This window comes from Colobus angolensis, unplaced genomic scaffold, assembly GCF_000951035.1.
Source record: "Colobus angolensis palliatus isolate OR3802 unplaced genomic scaffold, Cang.pa_1.0 Scaffold27, whole genome shotgun sequence".
Classification (NCBI taxonomy): domain Eukaryota; kingdom Metazoa; phylum Chordata; class Mammalia; order Primates; family Cercopithecidae; genus Colobus; species Colobus angolensis.
Window position 1 is genome coordinate 1,555,615 of NW_012115932.1, and position 19,189 is coordinate 1,574,803.

Genomic DNA, 19,189 nt, shown 5'->3' on the forward strand with positions numbered 1-19,189 from the left:
GCTTATAAAGTTGCAGCTTGTTAACACGTAATAATGGGTTATTGTGAAACCAATTAACACTTTCAAAGCTTTGCACTTTATATTTCAAATACAGTAAATATTGATAGATGCAACCCACATAAATAACAGCTCCTTGAAGTCCTCAGTTTTTAAGGGTGTAAAGAGGGCTCTGAGACCAAAATGCTCCGTATACCAACTGTAAGCACTCTTACTTCGTTACAAAGTAGAAAAAAGTGTGCTTGGAGCATTTAAAGACCACAACTGCAGGATGTACAGTTAAGAAAAATTAGGCCAGGTGTGGTGGCTCATGCTTGTAATCCTAACACTTTGGGAGGCCAAGGCGGCAGGATCACTTGAGCTCGGGAGTTCAAGACCAGCCTGGGCAACATGGTGGGACCTTGTTTCTATTAAAAAAAGAAAGAAAAAGCAAATGGAAAGGAAAAGTAGGATTTCATAGTTCATAATTCAGTTATTTAAAATGAGATTTAAAGAACAGGAAACAAAACCCACTTTTGCCCTTCGGGGCTTCAAATCCCTGGGAAGGTAAGCCTTGAATTGGCCATGTGCTGATTTGCTGCCTATAGGGGTAAGCAAGCCCAGAGGAAAGGGCTGCAGTAGCTACTCATGGCTGCCCGGGAACAATGTATCAGGCAAGGCTGCCATTTAATAAAGAAGGAAGACACAAGAATTATGGTCATAGGGCTAGGCAGGATGACTCACACCTATAATCCCAGCATTTCGGGAGGCTGAGGCAGACAAACTGCTTGAGCCCACGTGTTCAAGGCGAGCCTGGGCAAAATAGGGAGACCCTGTCTCTACTAAAATTAAAAACTTAGCCAGGTGTGTGGCGCAACACTGATAGTCCCAGCTACTTGGGAGGCTCATGCGTGAGGACTGCTTGCGCCCAAGTGGTTGGGGCTGCAATGAGTCGGGATTGTGCCACTGGCACTCCAGCCTGGGTGATAGAGCAAGACCCTGTTTCAACAACAAAAAAGGAATTAAGGTCATAGTGAGTTAAACAAAAAATCCTTTCATGGATTTCATTTAGTCTTTTTATCTGATTGCTCATCTGGGTATTAGAATAGCAAGATCCTAGTCAACAAAACTGCAAGTCGATCAATTAAAAAACTGATCTCTAAAGCTTGTAAAAGTGGAGAACATTCTAATGAGAATTGTGTGGCAAATCCTACACCAGGAGCTCACTTTAATAGCTGTCTAATATCTAAAGCAATGTGGTAAGAAATGACTCAAAACATTCACAGAACAATTCATTTACAATTTCCTTGACAGTTTAAAAAAAAAAAAAAAAGTGGAGTTAAATTCATGCAGCTAGTAAAACCCCTTAATTAGAAACCAACTTACAAGTCTCTCAGGCTTTCTTTACTATACTCTGCTTTTAGGAATAAAACAGGAATACGAACTTTTGAATTTGCTGTGTAAACTGACACGTGAAGTGTTTAGCACAGTGACTGGCACAAAAAAAGTTGCTGATATGTAAGCATTTACATAAACAAAGAATGAGAGGCAGGAAAACATGTACTGCACATATGTCAGTGCTGGTGGATCTCACTCATCATTTATTTAATTATCCAACATTTCAAGACTTAAGTTCATTTTGGAAAAAATGAGGGCCCAGAGAGGTCTGGTAAATTATCAAGGTCACACAGATGGTGGGTGATTAAAATGAGATTCTCAGCACATGGTCTTTCCACAATGCAGTCAGTGCTGTCTTCCAGGAGAGCTGAAACACACAGCATTTACCTCAGAAATCCACTTAATATAAGGTGTGCTCCATGCTTAGTATAGATTTAGCTGTATTTCCTAATATCTCAGCTAGGAAACTATGCCACCATGCTTTATCTTCAAAATGAGACAGTGCAAAGTTCAGAAAGATGGCAAATTCTTGAATTCATCTGCCAAAAAGAAAAACTGTTTCATAAATATTTGAGAAAAAAAAGTACTAACCCTTCCCTCCAACCATAACTATAGGCCTCAACTCGCTAGTGAGCTAGTGATTACCCTCAAACCAATAGTGTTATGGTTATCATTCAGGCAATTCAAAAAAAAAAAAAGGAAACATCTAACCAAAGTACTATTTAAAAACAGTGTATGTGGTTCTTGAAGACACCAGAGAAGTGGAGGGGAAAAAAAAAAAAAAACCCTAGAGGGAAGGAAACAAAAATAAATCTGGAGTGGCTGTGTAGACTCACCATACAAAAATTGCTGGAACACTAACTTTCCCCTCACACCATTAGGCAGAATAAAAACTTGATACAAGCAGAAAAACTTTGGTTGAAGAAGGAAAGGGTATAGAGGATGGGCTGAAGGAAACCCAACAGTGAAAGAAAGGAAGAGTATTTTCTTCCCAACTCCAAATGATTTAGGGGTATTTATGCTTTTCTTCAAGTATAACTTACTAACCCCTTCGGAGACAAATCATTAAACTGGACACTCAGTGAAACAACCGTTGTTTTTGAACCGTTTCTTTCTCTGAAAGAAAAATACTGATAAGAAACTGTAGGTTGAAGTTCAAGAAAAAAGAAGATATAACATAGGAGGGCATGATACAGAAAATGCTTTAGAGGTCAATCTGATTAGAAAAAGAATTAAAACACAAAGGTTCAGATAAACATTTACTTCGTCTAAGAATCACACATATTTGAGGAAGTGAAGATACACTTCTTAAAGAAAAAATTTACTTAAGATTAGAGGTTTTAAACATCAGGGACCATATTCTACTGCTGCCACCAGAGGGGGGCTTGACTGCTCTGAAGTAACAACACTTGAAAGCTCCTATTCTTTGAAACTAAGTTAAACACATTGAATTGCTGAAAGATTAAAAACCGCAGTCAGCTAATTACACTCTCTCTCATCTCTTATTCAGCAAATGAATCACTTTTCATTACCACTTAGCTGAAGTACATGAATTTCTGCCTAATTAGAAATGTTGTAGATGGAACATTAGCAAGAATGGAGCAGGTCAGGATATCTTTGCTGCTTCATTTTTAATTCCTAACAGTAGACTCTGATAGGAAAGAATAGAGAAGTCATTAAATAATTTTAAATTATTTATAAAGATTACTTTGCCCAAATTATACAATGGTCTCAAATGTCTAACAGAATGAAAGAAAAAGCAGTTCAACATTGATTTTAATGAACATTTTAATGTTATGTATAACAGAACATTATGAATATAATGGAAATAAAGTTTTATCAATTTAATAAAAAAAATTTCAACATAACATGGGGAGGTAATAATTTGATATCTATATTATAGTATTTATTTTGAAAAATATTCCCAGCTTGAGGGTAAAGCAATTCATTTTGCATTCCAAACTCTAGAATCATGATTTTCATGTGAGCTTAATGCAGAATTACAGCAGAAAAATGAAAACATTTTAATTAATTTCCTTTGTCGTTAAATCAATAAAATCTTTGACTGCTACAGGTCTCCTTTAATAATAGATATTTAACTCCTCTACTGGAACCACACTGCTAATGCTGTATTACATACACTCAAAACCAAAACAAAACAAATACTGTATAAAATCTAAAAGCAAACATTTGAGTTGTAACATTTATATTTAACTTAAGGTTTTAATGGATTTTTACCTTTTCAGACACCCCCCAAAAAAAAATAAAATAAGTATTTTTCTCTTTTGAGTGTTCCTGACTTAAATGATGGCTACAGGGATAAACACGGAAGGAAGCCTTGCCAAGTTAATCACTGCAAATTGTAAATAATGACGGCTAAAAACAAACAGACTTTTTTTTCTTTTAAAGGAAACCATAGAGCAGTCCTGAAAAAAAAATTTCTGCACAGGATAATTACAGCAGAAGACATGGGAAAAGTCCCATAGTGATCACCAATTGCTTAAAGAGGTTTTGTTACAATAAAAATTTGGATAGTATAATAGCAGTGTTGCTGGAACATTAGCAAAAGTATATACATTCCAGTTACCTTTGATTTAGCCATAATCACATATGTATGCCTTTTTTGGACAAAAATATATATTTTTATAAAAAACTGATCATCCAACTTTAATGATTTCATATATGGCCTCAAGAGTGGTAGTAAAAGGAACAGACCCAATTATGACAAGGCGATCCAGGGACAGAAAAATCAAGTTCCTCAGGAAAACAAAGTATAAAATTAGAGATTCAAACACATTTATTCAGCCCTATTCCAATCTTCCCACAAATTATGCTGTTAAATGGGCTCCTCAGTTGACAAAGGCTTTCAATGGCCTCACCACCCCCTTGTGGTCTATCCTCACTGGAAAAAATGATTCTGACTGCCTCATCTGAAGTGCTCTTGCCTAGCCCTCTGAAATACTGGATATTTCACTTTTATAAAACAGCCTTTTTGGTTCTTTATGTGGATTTTAATTAATTGACAAAAGAAAGGGTAGTTGATTAGCATTTTCCATCCCAACATCACCTATCTGCACAGCTAAAAATTCTTCATTCAATCTGCTTCTTTTACAATCTTTTATTTGCTAAAATTGGCGAAATTTGCAAAGGCATCTTGCTTGGGTTGCACAGTTCCAGAAGTCATGGCTATGTTGGGCATGCCCATTCCCATAGTGCCCGTCAGGCCCATCCCAGCAGCGGACATCCCTATGTTCATGTTCATGCCCATCATGCTCTGGTTCATCATTGGAGTATTTCCAAGAGGGGCCATTCCCATGGGGCCAGTCACCACATTGGGCATGCTCATAGGCATGGGTCCCCCTATCAAAGTGTTAGTTTGGGGTCGGACAGGAAGCATGTTTGATGGAGAACTGAGGTTCACGGCTCCAAAACTTTGAGTCATCACATTCATAGGCTGCTGCATATCTACCAGAAGAAAACAGACAGAAGAACTTTACCACAATAAATTCTTAGGTTCATAGAGCAGAGAATTAATAACTTCTTGAGCATCTGTACTTCTGTAGCCCCATTAAAATTCCTTTACAGTGATTTTGTAAGAAGTCAATTACTGTGCACTGCTTCCTTTTGAGAAATATATTCAGTGACTATTGGCTCTGGTTCCCCAGAGACGTAGAAACAGTAAGAGTAGACTGGGGAAAAACAGCCAACTTAAAAATATTCCTACAAAACCTACTGTTAAATCCTACTTAACAAGTTGTCAAGAGCTAGTGTGTATCAAAAATCTTAAAAAAGTTTATATCCTTTGACTTATTCTATTTTTAGAACATTCTATTAAAAAAATCAGAAGTATGAAGATTTATACAAAAATCTTTTAAAAGTTTATATCCATTGACTTGTTTTTAGAACATTCTATTAAGGAAAAAAACCAAAGTATGAAGATTTATACAAAATCTTGATTTATAATAACAAATAGCTGGAAACAACTGAAATAATTAGCAAGGGAAATCATACACTAATATGATAACTATCAAGCGCTAACAATCATTTTTCCTAAGAATATTACTCCACACAGGGAAAATGATGACTTAATGTTGAATAAGAACAGCAAGAAACAAACCAACATAGAGAGAATGATCCCAAGTATTAAAAATATGCTTAGAAAAGACGGAAAGTGGCTGGGCATGGTGCCTCACACCTGTAGTCCCAGCATTTTGGGAGGCCAAGGCGGGTGGATCACTTGAGGTCAGGAGTTCAAGACCAGCCTGGCCAACATGGTGAAATCCTGTCTCTACTAAAATACAAAAATTAGCTGGGTGTGGCGGCACATGCCTGTAATCCTGGCTGCTCAGAAGGCTGAGGCAAGGAATCGCTTAAAGCTGGGAGGTGGACGCTGCAGTGAGCCAAGATTGCGCCACTGCACTCCAGCCTGGGCGACAGAGCAAGACTCCATCTCAAAAAAAAAAAGAAAAAAGAAAAGATAGAGCCGGGCGCGGTGGCTCAAGCCTGTAATCCCAGCACTTTGGGAGGCCAAGACGGGCGGATCATGAGGTCAGGAGATCGAGACCATCCTGGCTAACACGGTGAAATCCCGTCTCTACTAAAACAATACAACAAAACTAGCCGGGCGAGGTGGCAGACGCCTGTAGTCCCAGCTACTCTGGAGGCTAAGGCAGGAGAATGGCGGGAACCCGGGAGGCGGAGCTTGCAGTGAGCTGAGATCCGGCCACTGCACTCCAGCCTGGGCGACAGAGCAAGACTCCGCCTCAAAAAAAAAAAAGAAAGAAAGAAAAGATAGAAAGAAATATGTATGAATGGTGATTACCCCTCAACGGCAGAATCAGACATATGTTTGTCCATCATATTTGCCTATATGTTTTAAAAAACATCTGTATAGCAAATTTTTGTTTTAGTGATCAGGTCCTCAAAACTCTCCACAATACAATAAATGTTATCAGGCCAAGAATAGAATATAAAGTAATTCAATGTGCCAGGAGGAATATCCAGTAAATATTATGTGAAAAAATCTTAAGTGAACAGGCATTTGGTTAACTGTTAGTTACAATTTATGTGATGTATTTTTATTTCATAGTTTGTAGTAGTCCTGGCATTAAGGCAAAAGACTGCAAGTACACAAAGAAGTGGGATGTCTTAAGGTAACTTACTCTGCTGCTGAATCATTGTATTCAGTGATGGCTGCTGGGGTTTGGAAGGCTGCATACCAGGTAGTAAGTTGTCTAAGCTGATGTTTACACTGGGGTCAGACCAAGTAGAGGGCAAGGTTTTGCTGACTGATTTCTGGACCATATCTGTATTCTGATTATAGAGAGGATTAGGCTTCTGCAGCACTGTGCTAACATTTTGCAAAGGCTGGAAAATAGAAAAATGCTCTAAAAATTAAGCATCTGTTCTATAAAAATTATCAGATGGCAATTTAATCACAACAATGCACTTCTGAAACAAAGAACCACAAATGTTCTATCCTAATGCCTTCAATACCCTGAATCATTAGCTTCCCAAAGAGGTTCCTCTGAAGTCCCAATCAGATTTGAGGTGGATAAAACCAACAATTTACCTACACGAACAATTTTTTTTGTTTTGGTTGAGATGGAGTCTCACTCTGTCGCCTGGGCTGGAGTGCAGTGGCCGGATCTCAGCTTACTGCAAGCTCCGCCTCCCGGGTTCACGCCATTCTCCTGCCTCAGCCTCCCAGTAGCTGGGACTACAGGCGCCCGCCACCTCACCCGGCTAGTTTTTTGTATTTTTTTAGTAGAGACGGGGTTTCACAGCGTTAGCCAGGATGGTCTCGATCTCCTGACCTCGTGATCCGCCCGTCTCGGCCTCCCAAAGTGCTGAGATTACAGGCTTGAGCCACCGCGCCCGTCCTTACACTAACAATTATTCTCCCAACACTCAAAGTCTAGAAGCCACCATTCCTGGCAAATGCCCAGGGGAACTACCAACTTTAGGTTAGTATAGCTTTAAGGAGATACACAAGTGGAAATTTATCCTTTCAAAACAGAATTCAGAGGCCAGGCGCGGTGATTTATGCCTGTAATCCCAGCACTTTGGGAGACTAAGGTGGGCGGATCACCTGAGGTCAGAAGTTCAAGACCAGCGTGGCCAACAGGATGAAACCCCATCTCTACTAAAAATACAAAATTAGCCAGGCATGGTGGCACACGCCTGTAGTCCCAGTTACTTGGGAGGCTAAGGCAGGAGAATCGCTTGAACCGAGGAGGTGGAGGTTGCAGTAAGCAGAGATCGTGCCACTGCACTCCAGCCTGGGCGACACAGTGAGACTCTGTTTCAAAACAACACAACAAAACAGAGAATTCAGGATATGACATCTCACATTATACGAGGATATAAGGCAAAACCGTGAAAAAGCAATTTATATTTCACATATCCTGACTGGCATTTCCCTGCTCTGTGTATACTTTTACTACCTCAAGTGAGTATCACTAAATGAACTTGATGTATATGGACCAATGTAGGAGAAAGAAGAAATTCAGGAGAAAGAAGCAGAGGTTCCTAATGGTTACTGAGGATAACTGTGAAAAGGACAGAAAAAAGGAACAAGAAGAGGAAGAGTAATTAAAAATGTACCAATGCAAAGAATTACGACAGTTACAATTAAGACTGCAAATAAAGTAGACTGACTTTATGCTTAACTCATACATTAGGTCTTATTTCTGTTATACAGAGTAGTCACCTTTCTGCTTCTTTCTTCTTTTCCTTCATCCTAATACCCCAAAGACGAGAATCTACACATTAAAATGAGTAATTAGCATCATAAACACATATTCTCAATAGTTTGAGTCAAAAATAGCAAGTTCCTGGTACCATTCAGACACGTATTTTCCAAGCCTGCACTTGTCTGAATTCTAAGCTAGTACTAGGTAATTTGGATTTAACTATAAATAAAATAGTCAATTAAGAAGCTCCCATTTTAGTTGTTTTTCTTTATGAAAATGAAAGTTGAAAGACGAGCCTATAAAACACTAACATAATGTAGAGCAGGTCCAGAATTGGGAAGAACATTCACCATTTGACAGAATAATTTTCCATATTAGCACTGATTATTTACAACCAATCAGTGATATTTCTTTAGAGACAGGACCAGAAATTTTACTAAACGGATACTTGCCATGAGTGAAACAATATCTCTATGTCTTTTCCATTTTTTTTTTTTTTTTTTTTTTTTAAATGAGACGGAGTCTCACTCTGTCGCCCAGGCTGGAGTGCAGTGGTGCGATCTTGGCTCAATGCAAGCTCTGCCTCCCAGGTTCACGCCATTCTCCTGACTCAGCCTCCAGAGTAGCTGGGACTACAGGTGCCTGCCACCACACCTGGCTAATTTTTTGTACTTTTAGTAGAGACAGGGTTTCGCCGTGTTAGCCAGGATGGTCTTAATCTCCTGACCTCGTGATTCACCCGCCTCAGCCTTCCAAAGTACTGGGATTACAGGGGTGAACCACTGCGCCTGGCCTACTTCTTTTTCTTAAAGACAATTTTAAAAAACTATCAAATGCCAATTTGTTAAAAGAATAAATTTTTGCCATGTTCCTCCTCTGTACAAAGGCACCATGCTTGGCTTTACAGAAACTACAAGATGGGGGAGAAGGTCTTGCCTTCCAGAAAGCAAATGACTATGCTAGGGGAAAGAGTATAAGGTAAATGAAATGTGCAAATGTGTGTATATATATACACACAGACACGTATTCATACACATAAAAAGGACTTGCTTATTTTTCTGTTTTACACTAATCTATTGTTAGATGAGTTAGAGCATCTCAAAGATTATAAATAACAACTTCCAAGGGAACCAGACAACTTACCTGTGATCTTGACATAGGCAAACCAAGTCCCACAGTATTAGTGCTCATCATAGAGAAATTCATACTCTGGGAAGATGTCATGGTTGCCTGGGATGAGCCCATAAGATCAAACAGGTCTGAAGAATTCGAGGCAGCGGGAGGTGGGCCTAGAGCTGATTGTGAGCCACTAACGAGTTCTACTGCTGGCTGTGAGGCACTGCCAAAGAACTCGCCACTGGAAGCAACAGGGCCTGATGGGGCTTGGTTGAAGGCACTCCAGTCACCAAAGTCTCCATTCCCACTTGCTGCTGTTACTAAGACAGGAATAACTCTAAGGGTAAGAAACTTCATGAAATGCACAGAACAAATATAACAATCTATGAACTGAAACAAATTAGAGCTGATCTGAGTCCACCCAGATTAACATCTGCAGGTACCATCTCCATCTGAACAGTATTCTTTCTCATGAATATTACACGAGAGTAACAAGGTGGCAAAGAAAAAAAAATTCTTCCAAATATAAAGGAAAATCCATCTCTTGGCAGCTCTATAGGTGACACACTGAATTTACCACAAAAAAAATGGCCAGGCATGGTGGCTCACGCCTGTAATCCTAGGACTTTGGGAGGCCGAGCAGGTAGATCACAAGGTCAGGAGATTGAGACCATCCTGGCTAGCGCGGTGAAACCCAGTATCTACTAAAAACACAAAAAAATTAGCTGGGTGTTGTGACACGCGCCTGTAGTCCCAGCTACTTGGGAGGCTCAGGCACGAGAATTGGTTGAACCCAGGAGGTGGAGGCTGCAGTGACTGTGCCACTGCACTCCAGCCTGGGTGACAGAGCAAGACTCCGTCTAAAAAAAAAAAAAAAAGAATTTCTCACTTATTTGGCCATACTTCTACTGACAACACAAGGGCTATAACCTTAGCACACTGCCCGCTTCAACTGGGACTGTTTATTTACAATAAAAGAGAGGAAGAAAACTCATGTAATATTAAAAAACACAACCAAGCCAGAAACAAGCAAAACGCTATCACTATACTTTGCAAGTGTAAGGCTGAATGCATAAAATCCATACTCTTAATCACTATAGTCTTATCAATTAACCTGTAATCAATTTTTATATCGAAAGGAACAAATAGATAAATATGAATAAATGGAATTTGAAAAAGCAAAAGGTGAAGAAAGAGCTACATAAAAACTGTCATCTGAAAGCAAATAGTAAGTATGTACCTTCCAAGTTAATTAACACCATCTCTTTGTACTCCATGTTCATTTACAACTTGGAAATACATTTTGTCTAGCCTAAAAAGTGTCCAACCACTACAATACCATGTCTCATTATGCTAAATATTAAGAGAATAATAATGTGAAGTCTTTAAAATTACATTCTTCCATTACCATATTAAAATGTAAGCACCCTTGAAAGAGAAAATAATTCACTTAGAAACTCTAAGTTCTACTAACAATTTACTATAAGAATTGGACTAATAGGCCGGGCGCGGTGGCTCAAGCCTGTAATCCCAGCACTTTGGGAGGCCAAGACGGGCGGATCACGAGGTCAGGAGATCGAGACCATCCTGGCTAACACGGTGAAACCCCGTCTCTACTAAAAAATACAAAAAACTAGCCGGGCGAGGTGGCAGGCGCCTGTAGTCCCAGCTACTCGGGAGGCTGAGGCAGGAGAATGGCGTGAACCCGGGAGGCGGAGCTTGCAGTGAGCTGAGATCCGGCCATTGCACTCCAGCCCGGGCGGCAGAGCGAGACTCCGTCTCAAAAAAAAAAAAAAAAAGAATTGGACTAATATTCTTTACCTCAGGGTTTTACTAATACATGTCTTTGATCTTCTTTATTTTTTTTAAAGAGACCACATTAAGAGTTTTACAATTAGCTCTAGATATTAAACAATTTAAACTAAGTAAGGCTGTTGGATCAATGTAAACTTTATGCTGATTTTCTATTTGTTTGATCTATAATGCAGAATATGAATGGAAACTGGGGCAAAATGTGTTGCCCCACCTGAAAACTTCATATCTGAAATGATTAATCACGGGAGGAAAAGATTTCTAGTGGGGCATGTATTGTTCAGAAATGATTAATCATTGTTGCAATGGTTTCAGCCCCCTGCATAAAGGTGGTCAGGTTATATTAATCACATGCATACAGATGAAGAGATGTATCACTTAGGCAACATTAACATATTCAAATTATTTGCATAGTAGGCAACTTTATATACATAAAAACTTTGAGAATTAGACAAGGAAGCTGTAAAATAAGGGTAACGTTTACCTTCCACTTTGGTTTGCCTAAAGTAAGGCGTCAACCCTTAGAGGGCATAATCACACTTTAAAAATGAAGCAGAAAATTACTCAACAATTCTAGTTTCTGGAAAATACTTGGAATTTACAAAAATAAGTTGTCAAAATAACCCCAAATCATTTTACAAGCTATGTATCTTTTTTCCTAACTCCTCACAAACCTAACCAGATATTACTAAATGTAAATTTTAATCCAGTTTAATATAACGGCAATAGATTATTTGACTTGTGATCAGTAATAACACTAACTCGGTTAAATTACATCTTTTCTCCCTGCCTCACCTCATGTTTAAGATTCTCATAGCTATATTTTAAAAATATTCTCTCTCAAACTTCAGACGGACCAGATTTTATAAAACAAATAACACAACCTCTTCACAACCTTAAAAAAAATTAAACAGACACTTAATAATGAATGTAGCCCCTATTTTATTAGGTTGGTGCAAGAGTAACTGCGATAATTGCACCAACCTAATACATACCTCTACAGACACTATCCTCAAAAAGAACCAAGACAAGTAACACAGTTCCTAGTTTTAAAAAGTTGAAGGTTCAGAGGCTTTCGTAAAGTTAAACAGTTACCATATGGCTGGGGTAGGTAATAAGATAAAAATATTAATTAAAAAAAGAAACAGGCCTTTCACCTCAATCCTTGATGTTTAAGTCCATATCCTGTTTGAATGCGGCTTTTTGTTTTAAAATTCTATTCTAATAAAGAATGAGAAAGTTTTGCCTAAGGTTCAACTGCTCATTATTTTAGGGTATGTCAAAACGAAGTTTGGTTATTTTTCACATAAATACTTTTAACATATCTAAATTAAAAAAGGAATACATTTTAGTAAGATAGTTGGTCTGATCCCCATGTCCCTAACTTTCATTCATGAAAATCATAAGCTAAACTAAACATAAACCATGATATTCTTGCTGCTATTAAACAAAATGAGATTAGTTAGGGATACTCACATCCTCCTTTCCCTATCAAAAAAGCTAAACAAGAGTCACCTATGAATACGGGCAATTTTCTTTAGATGTACCGGAGTAGTCTGTGACCAAAATAATTCATTTGGCACATTTAAGGCATCTGCCCAATAAAACACCTTGTGAATAAGTCCTTTAGGAATTATGAATACTACAAGTAGAAAAATGACAGAAAGAAGTTGACTTGGGGGGAATGGAGTTGTTTTTAATGACCTTTTTACCACCCCAGACTTCTGGCCATGATCAAATAGAATCATACCTTGGGAAGGGAAACTGCCTGATGCAGCAGCTGAGCCAAAGTCAGCAAATCCTCCAAATAAATCAGCTGATCCTCCTAGAAGTTAAGAAAAAGGTAAAACTGTTAGAACTAGAGAACAATTGTAAATACTTTCTGGAGGCCATTTTAGTGCCCCACAAAAAGTACCTAATACTAGAGGCCCAGATGCCTCATAAAAGCTAGTCTGTTGACCCAGATTTTCATGTCACTATGTTCCCTATGAACTACCATAGACTCTTTTCTGTTCCTCAGTACTGTATCTAGTAAGATAAATGACACTGTATCTGTGGTTAAAATTATCTAATATTTCACGAGCATAATATGGAAAGAATACAACTTATCCAGCCAATTATGCTCTTTATAAGAGTCTTCGATGGATTCTAAAACCTGAGTAAAATGCTGCTGGGGAATAAGATATTCACAAAACAAGTAAATAAAATGCAGGATCCTTGATTGGACCCCGAATTTTTTAATTGCTATCCTGAAATGACAGAATTGAGACACTAGGGAAATCTGAATATGGTCTGTATATTAGCATTAATACTGTTTTAATGTTAAATCCCAAGTATGATTATATCACGATCATAAAGGAGAATGTCCTTGTAAAGAAATATAGGTTGAAGTATTTTAGGGGCAAAATGTCATGACTGCGACTTCCTCTCAAATGATACGGATGAATAAACAGTACACAACAAACAAATAAAAAAGAACCAGAGAGAGAGATAAAGAAAACGGGGCAAATTTTCTGTACGTTTGGAATTTTTAAAACTAAAAAGTTAGAAAGATAAAGTCCACTTGTATAAAATCATTTTAGAGTCTGGTGTAGTGGCTCATGCCTGTAAATCTCAGCACTTTGGGATGATGAGGCGGGGGAATTGCTTGAGCCCAGGAGTTGAGAGATCAGCCTGGGCAATATAGTGAGACCTCGTCTCTATAAAACCTTAAAATATTAAACTGAGCATGGTGGCACGCGCCTGTAGCCCCAGCTACTCAGGAGGCTGAGGTGGGAGGACTGCTTGAGCCCAGGAGGCAGAGGCTGCAGTGAGCCGAGATTGCTGCACTCCAGACTGGGTGACACAGTGAGACACTGTCTCAAAAAAACAAAAAACAAAACAAAACAAAAAAATTATTTTAAGCAGAGAGAGGGAGAAATATCAATACAATAGTTTTGGTGAATGTTCCCCCCCCCGTAGTGTTTACTCCATAAAAGAGTAAATACTTGTATTTTGTAATTTTAATGCATGGAAAAAAATAGCTTTTTTGCTACTTCTAGATAGGTGTTTTTAAAAGGGTAAGACCCAAATTATAAGTCTGCAAATCAACCTCTGTGTGCATAACATTACATTCTGACATAAAATTATATTTGTAAATACTACATGGGTAAGAATATTTACTTTTACCTATAATTTCAATTATAACATTATTTCAAGTAATACTCCTTTTTTTCTCAGTTTAAGTAGTGAAATAGCCCAATATCTGAAACTTTAAGTAGTTGTCCTTACTTTTGTCTGTCCTTAAAGATTTCACCTCTGAATAGTCACAACCTTAGAAGTCTACAGCAGTTCAATTATGGTGCTTTTAGTGTTATGTGAATATTATACAGGTTACATCACAGCTGCTTAGCCTGCAGTGCTTAGAAACTAGCCAGGTGGGACTGGAACATCTGGGCTGCACTCAAACACCACTAGGGACAGCTTCCAACATCTGGTGCCATTTCTGAATTGTCTTATCGCTGCAAGACATTCTGCCCCATCTGCTACACTCAACTGGGTTAATTAAACTAGAACCATCTCCCCTTCTTAATATATGGCCAACAGTAATAAAAAGAACAAATCAGTTTCTGATATGTGTGTACTTGGTATTTCTTTTTAATGTACATTTACTGTAGGTAACTATCAGCAGGCATAACTGATTCCTCATTGCTTCAGCACAGATGTACATGCTCACACACATATATATATCCTCCCTCACCAGTTGACTAATGCCAACCAAAGTGAAGGTGCTTCAATTCTATCAACACTACAGCTTAGTCTAATTTTTACTTCATCTAAAAGAGAGTATCACAGTGATCTGGTTTTCTCTTCCTTAAAGGTACAAACATTGTGACAAAATGTGACAAGGAACACAAAATTTCAATGAGTTATATATTTAAACCATTTAAACAAGCACACATATTAATAAAATCTAGCAAGTAAATGAATGCTTCAAACAGTTGCTGCTTAATATTCATAAGTTTGTTTTCTGTAAAGTTCCTTATGTTAAAAACATTGGTCACGTATACTGTTGGGTAACAGAATGATAGTTAATCAATTAATACAACATTAAGGGATTTAAAAATTAAAGATTATTTTAATTTGCTTCATTTAAGCAGTAAACAAACATTGATATGTAACTTATTATACCAAACAAGTTAGGAGTTAGGGATTTTCTTTTCTTTTTTGAGACGGAGTTCCACTCTTGTCACTCAGGCTAGAGTGCAATGGCACACTCTCAGCTCACTGCAACCTCCGCCTCCCAGGTTCAAGTGATTCTCCACCCTCTGCCTCCCGAGTAGCTGCGATTACAGGCGCCCGCCACCATGCCCAGTTTATTTTTTTTATTTTTAATAGAGATGGGGTTTTGCCATGTTTGCCAGGCTGGTCTCGAGCTCCCGACCTCAGGTGATCTGCCTGCCTCGGCCTCCCAAAGTGCTGGGATTACAGGGATGAACCACCGCGCCTGGCAGTGTTAGGGATTTTCAAATCTTATTCAGTCTAGGCTACAAAGAAAATACACGTTGAGGATAAAAGCTGTAGATCACAACTTCAAACTGGTAAGAAATTTTATTTTTGACATATCCTGTATTTAGTAATTCAGATAATTATCCTCCTTCTATCACCAAAACAGAAATTATATGATGTTCATAACATCTATCACAAATAGTATTCCTCTCCATCCATATTACAGGGATTTTGATTTCAACATGAGTAGCTTAAGAATATTGGGAGCAAAGAATGGAAAGATGCATGTAACTATTTTACAAATAGAAGTTGTCTTTCTCTGAAAATGTTTTTTCTCTCTAATCTTTTAAAGTGCCACATACTATGCTTTTACTGGTACTTTAAGAAATGTGATCTTCAACTTTGAAAACTGTCTCAAAAATTAAAAATCTCTTTATTTAGAAAATGTTTCTCTCTCCTAGGACTATCCATATCTATATGTATGATACGCATACCAAATTCCACATTCATTTTCTATACTTAAGCATTTTCCCAGATAACTTCTATCTAAATTTATATTCTAAAGGAATATAAATAAGACTCTACCAAAAATTGCTGCATGTAGAAGACTGCTGATTTTCACAACAAGTGCTATCCTTCAAGATTCCCACATGAGAACTGTCATTATAAATGAGCCATTTCCATCTGCCTTTTCAGGGCAGCAAGGAGGTTATTTACAGTCACCAGCTGGGAACATGTTATTTCCCAAAGCAATATTGTGAACAAGAAAATACAGCTAAACTAGACACTACTTAAACGACAAATGGAAATTTTCTTTGACAAAAAAATTTAATCTAGATCACATTAAGACAACCTTTTGCATGAAGAATTCTAATACATACAACATCAAAGCAATGGCAAAGTACAATAAAATATGTAAATACATGACAAAGAGTTATTATCTATAATACACAAGTTTTAGAATATCAATAAGGATGAATACTCCTAATAAACAAAGAACATGAACAGATAGTAACAACTGGCCTATAAAAATATGAAGTGTTCAAACTCAATCATCAATGCAAAATAAAATGAAATATTGTTTTCTCTTACCAAATTGAAAAAGCTTTAAAAGATGCTATTGTGCTACAAAATTTTGGAAAAATAAAAAAAGAACATCTAGAAAACAAGGGACTAACTGGCTAAATTATAATATAGCCACCCAATGTAAGATTATAAAGCAATGAAAAGTATTATAAAAGAATACCAACTATCATAAGAAAATGGTCGTGAGATCTTAGGTGAAAAGCAGTTTATCAACATACATAAAGAAATGAATAAAACCCAGAAAAATCCAAACAAATGAAGTCATATCTAAAAGCCTGAAAAAGATTGGCCACATAATAAATGCTTAAATAATGACATTCATGGAATATGTAGAAAATGTATTTAAAAAAGATATTCAGCAGATACATACTTTATGTGCCTAAATTATGGCAAATCACTTGTTTTCCACCAAATTGAGCATGTATTACTTTTGATAATCAGTGAAAAAGAGAATATACTGAAAAAATTTTATTTTCAGTAAACTTAGTTTAAAACCAGAGACAACCCCTACCCAAATGATAAGTTGGTGCACTAAGAGTGGAACAAGGTGAGTATTTACATGTTCATGTAAATGTCTTCAACTAGTGATTACTGGGTACAAAGCAGCAGGTTCAAATGTAAATGTAATACACATTTTGGATTTGATATACCTTAATCCTTTCAAATGTTTCTTTTCAACTTAAAAAAAATCAAGATATATTGCAAGTCATTTAAGTTCTACCTGTATTGATTATGCTGAATTTTCTCTTCAACTTCATTTATTGTACTAGAAATATCTTGTGTTAACAGTATGTTAATCAAGACCTAAATTTCTTAATTACAAAGGGACAAAGGGGACAAGTTGGACTTCTTTTTAAAGAGGTGAGATCAACTAAAAAAAGAAATGGCACAGTTTTTGGCATTCTATTTCCAATTGGCTTATTTTCTAAATATAGTCACACATTACTTAATGACAGAATGCATTGTGGCATTAGGCAATTTTGTCATTGTGCAAACATCATAGAGTGTACTTACACAAACCTACTTAGCCTACTACATACCTAGGTTATAAGGTATAGCCTATCACTCCTTGACTTCAAATCTGTACATCATGTCACTATACTGGATACTGTAGGTAACTATAACACAATAGAAAGTGTTCGTATATCTAAACATAAGAAAGATATGGTAGAAATATAGTATTGTATGTGGAACCATGGTCACACACTATGCAGTCCATGACTGTACTTTACATTATTTTACATTTCTTAAAATGTTTACTTAGAAAGGTACTTTATGTAAAAGCCACTGAAACACTATTTGAGTACAGATTTTAAAAAAAATCACCACAATGGGACATTTATTAAGATATAAGATAGTCTCAAGTAAATCTTGATAATTAGGTTTTACATATATATTTTTAAACTTGGTAAGATATTCTACAATGATTTTACCATATATACTTTTGAGAATGCTAAGAACATGTAATCACACACACAGACACACACACAGGAAAATCTAAGCATTTTCTCAGAGGATATACTTATCTGGTGAGTGGTACAGATGCCATATCTGCTTAGCTTTACAGTTTGTGCCCACATTACTTGCATGATGGTACTATTACAAATATGGGCACATCTGGTAAATGACATCCAAATGACATACCAAATACCAATGTTAATATGGCAGATTCTTATACCTTCTCATGTGTAAGTGCTAAAGATTTAATCTCCAATTTCCTTTCACTGCTGAATTCAATTTAAAAGATATTATTAAAATATTTAAACAGAGATTGGGAGTAACTAAATTTATGTACTGATTTAAGAGGGAACTGCACAAACTGGTTAAACATATGGTTTCAAATAGGAGATAACTTTAATTTTAAAAAATTCTTCTAATATTAATCTTATTAGTTGCTTTTGATTAAGACAAAATAAACTTTAAGGCAAGAAACCTTCTAGATTTCATTCAAACTTTCTCAGTTACTATATTAATATTAATTGCTACTTCTATTTAATTAGTCAAACTACTGTTTGCACTAGAGAAGAAAAACCACTCAAAGGTTCCTTGCCAAGTAAAGGAAGCATGTTGGTATTTAATAATTCTCTCTGTTCAAAGCAATCTTGATGTCAGGGAGGAAAAGTTACATCCACCCATCTGACCTTCCTAGTTAATTCTTCTCTGATTGCTCCATTAAAACTTTCTACAGATGCATGAAAGGGGCCCTTTAAATATTTCACACCAGGAAGTCCAAAATAGTTGATATTCTGTGACACTGTATCTGTCTTATATGACTACATGCTAACTACCAGTTAATTCTACAGTTCAAATCTTAAACATATAAAAATATATCACATAAATTGTTAAACGACTAATGTAGCTGTCTGTAACCTTGGACATTACAGTCCAATCAAGTTTAAAGAATAATTTTAGGAACAGTTGGCAGTTACAGAAAAAAGGGAAAGGGAATTGAAGAATTTCAGAAAGTAGGCCAGCCGGGCGCAGGGGCTCATGCCTGTAATCCCAGCACTTTGGGAGGCTGAAACGGGTGGATCACCTGAGGTCAGGAGTTCGAGACTAGGCTGGCCAACATGGAGAAACCCTGTCTCTACTAAAAATACAAAAATCAGCCAGGCGTG

General features: G+C 37.1%; 1 protein-coding gene across 1 annotated transcript in view; it reads right to left on the reverse strand.

The window, feature by feature from the left end:
• Positions 1 to 3,144: 3,144 nt before the first annotated feature.
• CLINT1 (clathrin interactor 1) overlaps positions 3,145 to 19,189 on the reverse strand; it is a 72,712-nt gene continuing 56,667 nt past the window's right edge. Inside the window, exons 8-11 of the mRNA XM_011947824.1 lie at positions 12,748 to 12,826; positions 9,213 to 9,505; positions 6,537 to 6,741; positions 3,145 to 4,839 (exon numbers count right to left, since the gene is read on the reverse strand). Coding sequence (XP_011803214.1) covers positions 4,493 to 4,839; positions 6,537 to 6,741; positions 9,213 to 9,505; positions 12,748 to 12,826 — 924 coding nt within the window. The 3' untranslated portion in view covers positions 3,145 to 4,492. The remainder of the gene's footprint in view (positions 4,840 to 6,536; positions 6,742 to 9,212; positions 9,506 to 12,747; positions 12,827 to 19,189) is intronic.